We start from the raw sequence: 8,735 nt of genomic DNA on the forward strand, positions 1-8,735 counted from the left end.
GTGTAATGATCATGCTGTTTAATCAGATTCTTGATATGCCACACCTGACAGGTGGATAGATTATCTTGGCAAATAAGAACTGCTCACTAACAGGGATGTAAACAAATGTGTGCAAAAATGTAGAGAAATACGTTTTTTGTGTTTCTGGAACATTTCTGGTATCTTTTATATCAGCTCATGAAACATGGGACCAACACTTTACATGTTCCATTTATATTTTAGTTTTTCTTCAAAATAACTTCAAGATCCAATTACTTTATCACGTTGTAGTTAGTTATGTTTATTTCCTATTACTGAACAGAAGGACGGGAGGCACCCAAATATGTCGTTCTGCAACCTGAACAAGGCAGTTAACCCACTGTTCCTAGGCCGTCATTGTAAATAATAATTTGTTCTTAACTGACTTGGCTAGTTAAATAAAGGTTAAATAATAAAAAATGTAAAAAGACACTTCAGTCCCCATCAATGAGTGTGCGCACGTCGATTGGGGGTTTGGTCGGGGGGCGGGGACAATATACTGCAGCTGTCCATGGTTGGGTTTGGTGGGTGTGCACGGTTCTCTGGGATGCGACCATCATCACATACCGTTATTATATCTCTCTGGATCATTTCCCTATACAGTGCATCAAAACCAACTACAAGAGGTAAGCATTCTCATGGATGTGGATTGTTTATTTTTTTTGTACCCATTTTCCATTTGCCCTTGAAAATTACTGCTGATTTGAGCGAGTTCTATTTTATATCTAGAGAAGGCCAGCAAGCAAACCAACATGGATGCTGCGCAGTCCTGCTGGTGATGCAGCTACAGAGATTAACTGCACCAAGCATCGCATTTACTGATTCAAAATAATCCTAAATATGTATTATATTCTTTCTTTGTCCTTATGGCAAACGCTCATTCCATGAATGATGGTCATGTATTCAATTCATTTAACCAGCGTCAAAGCGTACGGGTTTTTACATTTTGCAAACGTCGATTTTTGTGAAAATGAGTCATTTGATCAGTCGTTGTGACATGGCCTATGAATGGTACTAGCTTGTTCGGCTGGAGGTTGAAGATACAGTCGTTTATTTCGGTTGGGGGTTGAAGATTATTTTACGACTAGTCCGCCATCTCAATAAATCTAGTCTATGTTGCCAGCTTCTTCCTCAATAAATCTAGTCTATGTGGCGGCTGCTTCCTCAACAATCTAGTCTATGTGGACGGCTGCTTCCTCAACAAATCTAGTCTATGTTTCCGACTGCTTCCTCAATAAACCTAGTATATATGGTGGCTGCTTCTTCAATAAATCTAGTCTATGTGGCGGCTGCTTCCTCAATAAACCTAGTCTATGTGGCGGCTGCTTCCTCAATAAACCTAGTCTATGTAGCAGCTGCTTCCTCAATAAACCTAGTCTATGTGGCAGCTGCTTCCTCAATAAATCTAGTGTATGTCGTGGCTGCTTCCTCAATAAATCTAGTGTATGTGGCCGGTAGCTTCTTTGGATGTAAATAATGATTCTCACTCCCCAGGACCACCTACATTAAGTCTCAACATTTCCGATATGACTTTAAATTGAGCATCCGCTTGAGTACATTATTTGAACTGTCTTCATTTTTTATTCAGGGGTAGGCCTATGATGGAAAATGCTCAAGATGAAGCATTTTGGCCCTAACCTCAAGGGCCTTCTGCAGTGATGGTTTCTTAATGCTATAGGCCCTTGTGCTGTCTGAAGCTATTAGTATCTTCGTGTTTGAAACATCAGCAAGGAGATTTGTTAACTTCTTACTGATTTCCTATTGCAACAATTGACAATGACAGTAGCTAGTTTGAAAAAATACCACTAGAGTACACATTGCAATTAAAGATAGTGATTTGCTTGAGACCTCAGCTCCAAATTTGACAACAGAGTGACTGAAAATGACAACAAGGGAATTTGTTATTGACTTAGCTACAGGATTCTGGCATTTGTAGACCTATTCTAAACACAAACCCAAGATAATTTAACAGTATGTGACTAAATTGTCTAATCTGTTGTTGGAGGGAGAGGGCATCTATGGTTACAGGCAGATGATTTATTCTGCTCTCCTTTTACAGGGTAGTCCTACTGGAGTCAGGGAACCCCTGCTGACAGTGCACCAATTTGGAGTGGCGGTAGGGATAAGGTGTCCAATAGATTCCTGGAGTGTGGGAGTATTTAGTGAATTTGGAGCAGAATTGCACATGCACTGTATTTGTGAGAATGAAAAAAAAACACTACTTTAGCAGGGTGCTATAGGCTGAATAATAGAATAGCCATGACTCATTTATAAATAAACAGGTGCATTGCTTCCTTTTCTCTGTGTTCAGATTGTGAAGGACGTGAGGCATCATGGCAGCTCACGAACAGGCGAGGCAGCGCTCACTCTCCACCTCTGGTGAATCACTCTACATTGTGCTTGGCATTGACAAGCTAGCCACTCCCGACGATATCAAGAAATCCTACAGGTCAGTCAGAGAGGCACAGACACTTACTGTAGTAGTCATACTAATACTCATAAGTAACAAAAAAAGACATTCAATTTGGAGTTGTTCCACGTATAAATATAGCCTTACAGTGCATCCGGGAAAGTATTCAGACCCCTTGACTTTTTACAAATGTTCTTACATTACAGCCTTGTTCTAAAATTGATTAAATTGCCCCCCCCCCTCATCAATCTACACCCAGTACCGCATAATGACAGAGCAAAAGCAGTTTTTTTTAGAAATGTATGCAAATTTATTTAAAAAAAATAAAAGAATGAAAAATAAAATTTACATAAGTATTCAGACCCTTTACTTTGTACATTGTTGAAGCACCTTTGGCAGCGATTACAGCCTTGAGTCTTCTTGGGTATGATGCTACAAGGTTGGCACACCTGTATTTGGGGAGTTTCTACCGTTCTTCTCTGCAGATCCTCTCAAGCTCTGTCAGGTTGGATGGGGAGCATCGCTGCACAGCTATTTTCAGGTCTCTCCAGAGATGTTCGATCAGGTTCAAGTCTGGGCTCTGGCTGGGCCACTCAAGGACATTCAGAGACTTGTCTTAAAGCCACTCCTGCATTGTCTTGGCTGTGTGTTTAGGGTCGTTGACCTGTTGGAAGGTGAACCTTCACCCCAGTCTAAGGTCCTGAGCGCTCTGGAGTAGGTTTTCATCAAGGATCTCTCTGTACTTTGAATCTTGTTTCTCATGGTCAGAGTCCTTTAGGTGCCTCTTGGCAAACTCCAAGCGGGCTGTTGTGCCTTTTACCGAGGAGTGGCTTCCGTCTGGCCACTCTACCAGAAAGGCCTGATTGGTGGAGTGCTGCAGAGATGATTCCCCTTCTGGAATGTTTCCCCATTTACACAGATGAACTCTGGAGCTCTGTCAGAGTGACCATTGGGTTCTTGGTCACCTCCCTGACCAAGACCTTTTCCATTGATTGCTCAGTTTGGCCGGGTGGTCTGCTCTCGGACGAGTCTTGGTGGTTCCAAGCTTCTTCCATTTAAGAATGATGGAGGCGCTGTGTTCTTGGGGACCTTCAATGCTGCATACATGTTTTGGTACCCTTCCCTAGATCTGTGCCTCGACACAATCCTGTCTCAGAGTTCTATGGACAATTCCTTCAACCTCATGGGTTGGTTTTTGCTCTGACATGCACGGTCAACTGTGGGACCTTATCTAGACAGGTGTGTGCCTTTCCAAATCATGTCCAATCAATTGATTTTACCACAGTTGGACTCCAATCAAGTTGTAGAAACGATGATCAATGGAAACAGGATGCACTTGTGCTCAATTTCGAGTCTCGTAACAAAGGGTCTGGATACTTATGTAAATATGTTTTTGTTTTGCAAAAATTTATAAAAACACGTTTTTGCTTTGTCATTATGGGGTATTGTGTGTAGATGAGTTTTATTTTAAACATTTTAGAAAGGGCTTTGACGTAGCAAAGTTTGGAAAAAGTCAAGGGTCTGAATACTTTCCAAATGCAATGTATGTTGTCTTTATTGGTAGGTTTTAATTCTCACTATTTTGTGTTCTTAGAAAACTTGCGTTGAAATTCCACCCTGATAAGAACCCAGATAACCCAGAAGCTTCTGACAAGTTTAAGGAGATCAACAATGCCCATGCCATTCTGAACGACCCCACAAAGCGGAACATCTATGACAAATACGGCTCCCTGGGACTGTACGTGGCTGAGCAGTTTGGCGAGGAGAACGTGAACACCTACTTTGTTCTGTCCAGCTGGTGGGCTAAGGTGAGACTGTGAGGGGCCATGGGGAGGTAGGGACGTGAAGGGTCGACATGTAGAGTGGACTTAGGGTCAAATATAACACTATATTTTATAACACAACCCCTATAAAAAGAAAGCCTCTCTAACACTGTTGGCTATTGTTTTTTCTTCTTCTTGATATCTCTGTCTCTCTCACACACACCGCCTTGTTTTCCCTCTGCAGGCGTTGTTTGTGTTCTGTGGCCTTGCCACTGGCTGCTACTTCTGCTGTTGTCTGTGTTGTTGCTGTAACTGCTGCTGTGGGAAGTGTAAACCGCGGCCCCCAGAGGGCCAGGAGCCCGACTTCTATGTGTCCCCTGAGGACCTGGAGGCCCAAATGCAGTCTGACGAGAGAGGTGAGATCGACTGCTTATTGTGTAAGAAACATGTTTCTGCATGAACACAAATCACATAACTTTACCAGAAGTTTGCGACTCTATCAATAACACTTGACTTGGCTCAATTGCATTGTAATTTACTATGGAGTGCCATCATCACTGACCTATTATATCTTACCCTGTGCGCGTGTAACGCTCTCTCTCTGACAGAGGGTGGTGGCGAAGCCATCTTGGTGCAGCCATCAGCGACAGAGACCACCCAGCTGACGTCAGATGGTCACCATTCCTCCTACCAAACCGACATGGGCTTCAACTAAACCCCATCCCTGTCCTGCTACCCTGCCCCACCTTAAAAGGATGATAGGGGCAATCTGTTTTAACTTCACTAAGAGCGCCATGTCCTGGAGAGGAGATGGAGGAGCGAGCTTGGCCTACATACAAAACTCTTGAAGACCCCCCCCCCCATTTCCACCCTCTCCAGAATGGTCCACTCTCGCCTCTTATATAGGAAGAAAAAGAAAGAAATGGTTTGCTTCCTGCCCTTTTGTTCTTTTGTATTCTTTTGGCCTTTGACCTCACAGTCCTCCATCCCCACAGTCCCCTTTCCATATTCAGTGTGATGGTGTAGCATGCACTGAGAAAAAAAATCTTTGTTTTCATTTGTTGAATGTGACATTTGTTGTGTTTTCCGAATTCTGTTGGTGCATAGGTATGTGCAATACGTACAGACCAGTCAAAGGTTTGGACACACCTACTTATTCAAGGGCTTTCCTTTATTTTGACTATTCTCTATATTGTAGAATAATTGTGAAGACATTAAAACTGAAATAACACATATGGAATCATGTAGTAACCAAAAAAGTGTTAAACAAATCAAAATCTATTTTATATTTGAAAATCTTCAAAGTAGCCACCCTATGCCTTTATGACAGCTTTGCACACTCTTGGCATTCTCTCAACTGTCACAGGAAAGGAAGACCCAGAGTTCCCTCTGCTGCAGAGGATATGTTCATTAGAATAACTGCACCTCAGATTGCAGCTAAAATAAATGCTTCACAGAGTTCAAGTAACAGACACATCTTAACATCAACTGTTGAGAGGAGACTGCGTGAATCAGGCTTTCATGGTCGAATTGCTACAAAGAAACCACTACTAAAGGACACCAATAAGAAGAAGAGACTTGCTTGGGCCAAGATACATGAGCAATGGACATTAGACCAGTAGACCAGTCCAAATTTTAGATTTTTTGTTCCAACCACCGTGTCTTTTTGAGATGCAGGGTAGGTGAACGGATGATCTCTGCATGTGTGGTTCCCACCGTGAAGCATGGAGGAGGAGGTTTGATGGTGCTTTTCTGGTAACACTGATTTATTTAGAATTCAAGACATACTTAACCAGCATGGCTACCACAGCATTTGGCAGCAATATGCCATCCCATTTGGTTCGCGCTTAGCGGGACGATCATTTGTTTTTCAACAGGACAATGACCCAACACATTTCCTGGCTGTGTAAGAGATATTTGACGAAGAAGGAGAGTGATGGAGTGCTGCATCAGATGACCTGGCCTCCACAATCACCCGACCTCAACCCAGTTGAGATGGTCTGGGATGAGATGTACCATAGAGTGAAGGAAAAGCAGCCAACAAGTGCTCGGCATATGTGGGAACTCCTTCAAGACGGTTGGATAAGCATTAATCAGGAAGCTGGTTGAGAGAATGCCAAGAGTGTGCAAAGTTGTCATCAAGGCAAAGGGTGGCTACTTTGAAGAATCTCAAATATAGCATATTTGGATTTGTTTAACACTTTTCTGGTTACTACATGATTCCATATGTGTTATTTCATAGTTTTGATGTCTTCACTATTATTCTACACTGTAGAAAATAGTAAAAATAAAGAAAAACCCTTGAATGAATAGGTGTGTCCAGACTTTTGACTAGTACTGTATTTGTGAGTGTGATTCCTTTGGGGTACAGTTTACTTGATGTTTTTTGCTCACTGATAAGAGAGGCTCGGCTCAGGGAGTTCTGGATTGTGAGGTGTTTTGCTGTTCATTGTCTTTGCTTCATGCTGGAGTAATCATTACACATCCAAGGTTTGAGCTACACAATGCTCAGTTTGGAATTGCCATCAGCTGATGCCAGTTATAAACATACAGCTCCTTTCCTTCATCTCCTTTTAAACCCTTGGACTCCTGTTTACCTGTGTTTGTGCCCTTCCAAGTGCATTGTGGTTATGTTGCCCTGAGACCTGTGCATGTAGAAGGGGGGTGGGGATTTACGATGGCAATATCATGAAATGCGGATGATGACGTCACTGTTTTCTTAACATTTGGTGGATCTGGGCTTTTCCCGTTATCTGACTTGGCTTACTTTGGTCTCTTGTTTTGTGTAGGAAGTATTGTTTTGTCCAGCCCCTGAAACCTGAATTGAATGCTTGTAATCTTGCCTCTAACTTCCCTGCATTGAAGAACTGACTAACAGCAGAAGATAAATATGATATATATATATACGTTTGTTTACACACGTGTATATTTTGTGTAGCTTACTTGCCACTGTGCCACCCACAGTCCCGTTGGTTTGCTTGGACGCATCTCTGAGCAACACTTCTTCTCTTCACATTTGAACGGATGTTCTCGATATCCAGTTATTTAATACGTTTTACCAGTGCTTTCTGTTCTTGTGGTTCCAAGTGGTACCCCACACGGTCTAAGCCAAGAACCTTGACCTGATCCATATTTAGAGTGTGATGTCCATTTTATTCCGAGCACTATTCATCTATGTTTCGATGTGACGAAAAAGATCATGTTTAGGAAAATATTGTGAGCATTTGAAGAATATTATCATCATCGTGTTTTTATAGTTGTGTTGAAGGGAATTCTAAAGAGTTTTGTAATTGTCCAATGCTGTTAATTTGTGTTTACCATCATTGAATTGTGAGTGTCGATATTGATACTTTCTAAGTCATTTCATGAGCTGGCGAGCACTACTACAGGCAGCTCTTATCCTAGAACCAGAATATACTCATGTTTTTAATAGAAATATATAGAGCGGAATATACGTCCAGTGTAACTAATACATAACTTGCCATAAACAGCCATTGTCTTCATTGTTTTGTTTCTTTCATTAATGCCAATTACGTGTTTCAATGGTTTACAATGATGGGTTTCTGAGCTCCTCTTGCCTGCCCTCTGCTTTTGATGGTATGGTTATTTGACCTGTGTGATCCTTTTACAATGTTTGCTGTGCCCTCCTGAGAAAAAAATTCCATAGATATACCTACCTATTATCGCTTCTTCATTGACATGTTGGAAAATGCTAATTGTTAAATGAGTTGAATGCAATGTGTTAAAAAAACTAAAGACTACTGGATCAATGATCAGGAAATGGTGACTTAACATTTTCTTGATACAGAGGACATATATTGTAATGATAGTGATATAGTAATTTGATGCAATTTTATTTAAGGTATCTTATTTTATCATGGTTTTGATGATGAGCGGCTATAGTTATAAATGGTATGTTGTTTTGATGTGGCCATTAAATTTTGCAACGCATGGTTTAATGGTTAAGGTCTCTTGTACATACACTTAAATATGTAGTATAAATCTTGACCTTTATGTTGTAGCATGGTAATACTTGTGTGTCTGAAAGAAAACAAAGTGGGTCATTGATCTGATTTGCTGTTGGTAAAATAAATGTTCTTGAACATTTACCGTGGTTTTGTTTATCATTTCAATTCTCATGCTATGCTGCAATTACGATATTCAAGTATCATTAAGTGTCGTGCTATTACAGTAGACTGAAAACATAATATTCTACATTAAATAGGCCTATGAAATACTGTAGGCCTACTCTAGAATATGAGGTAGATGGAGACAGAGCCCGTGCTGTGGAATCTTCTCTTCAGCCCTCACTCATTTTACCACTTGATGGATATTTTACCAACGCTGAAAGATCCAGCACAGCCTGCACAGGTGGCTATTTCTGTTTCCCGCAGCAGCAGCAGCAAAGTTCGTTCTGAATGAATTAGGATAGCCTATACTTAACAAAATAACATCGATGAACAATATGTACAATCTGTATAAAAATACATCGAATTTGTTTACTCGACAGGTGTACGCCGCCATCATCTCACACACTCACGTGC

At 41.2% G+C, this 8,735-nt stretch overlaps 1 protein-coding gene across 3 annotated transcripts; it reads left to right on the plus strand.

Moving 5' to 3' along the window:
- Positions 1-510: 510 nt before the first annotated feature.
- On the plus strand, positions 511-8,298 carry LOC135528285 (dnaJ homolog subfamily C member 5-like). Of its 3 annotated transcripts, none has more exons than XM_064957256.1 (6): positions 511-644; positions 2,078-2,145; positions 2,330-2,467; positions 4,023-4,236; positions 4,436-4,607; positions 4,800-8,298. In XM_064957256.1, exons 3-6 carry the CDS (start codon positions 2,352-2,354, stop codon positions 4,904-4,906), a joined length of 609 nt encoding a protein of 202 aa, XP_064813328.1. In that variant the 5' UTR covers positions 511-644; positions 2,078-2,145; positions 2,330-2,351; the 3' UTR covers positions 4,907-8,298. The 3 variants fall into 3 exon arrangements, with proteins under 3 accessions (XP_064813328.1, XP_064813329.1, XP_064813330.1); XM_064957257.1 differs by having other exon boundaries at positions 2,078-2,134; XM_064957258.1 differs by lacking the exon at positions 2,078-2,145.
- The last annotated feature ends 437 nt before the right edge of the window (positions 8,299-8,735 follow it).

The sequence above is a fragment of the Oncorhynchus masou genome, chromosome 33 (assembly GCF_036934945.1).
Source record: "Oncorhynchus masou masou isolate Uvic2021 chromosome 33, UVic_Omas_1.1, whole genome shotgun sequence".
NCBI classification, from domain to species: domain Eukaryota; kingdom Metazoa; phylum Chordata; class Actinopteri; order Salmoniformes; family Salmonidae; genus Oncorhynchus; species Oncorhynchus masou.

What these genes read in the sequence shown, in the direction of transcription:
- LOC135528285 (XM_064957256.1), top strand. Translation starts at nt 2,352, where the DNA reads ATGGCAGCTCACGAACAGGCGAGGCAGCGCTCACTCTCCACCTCTGGT. An exon ending in GATATCAAGAAATCCTACAG is followed by an intron (nt 2,468 to 4,022) that starts GTCAGTCAGAGA and finishes TTGTGTTCTTAG; the next exon opens with AAAACTTGCGTTGAAATTCC. An exon ending in TGTCCAGCTGGTGGGCTAAG is followed by an intron (nt 4,237 to 4,435) that starts GTGAGACTGTGA and finishes TTCCCTCTGCAG; the next exon opens with GCGTTGTTTGTGTTCTGTGG.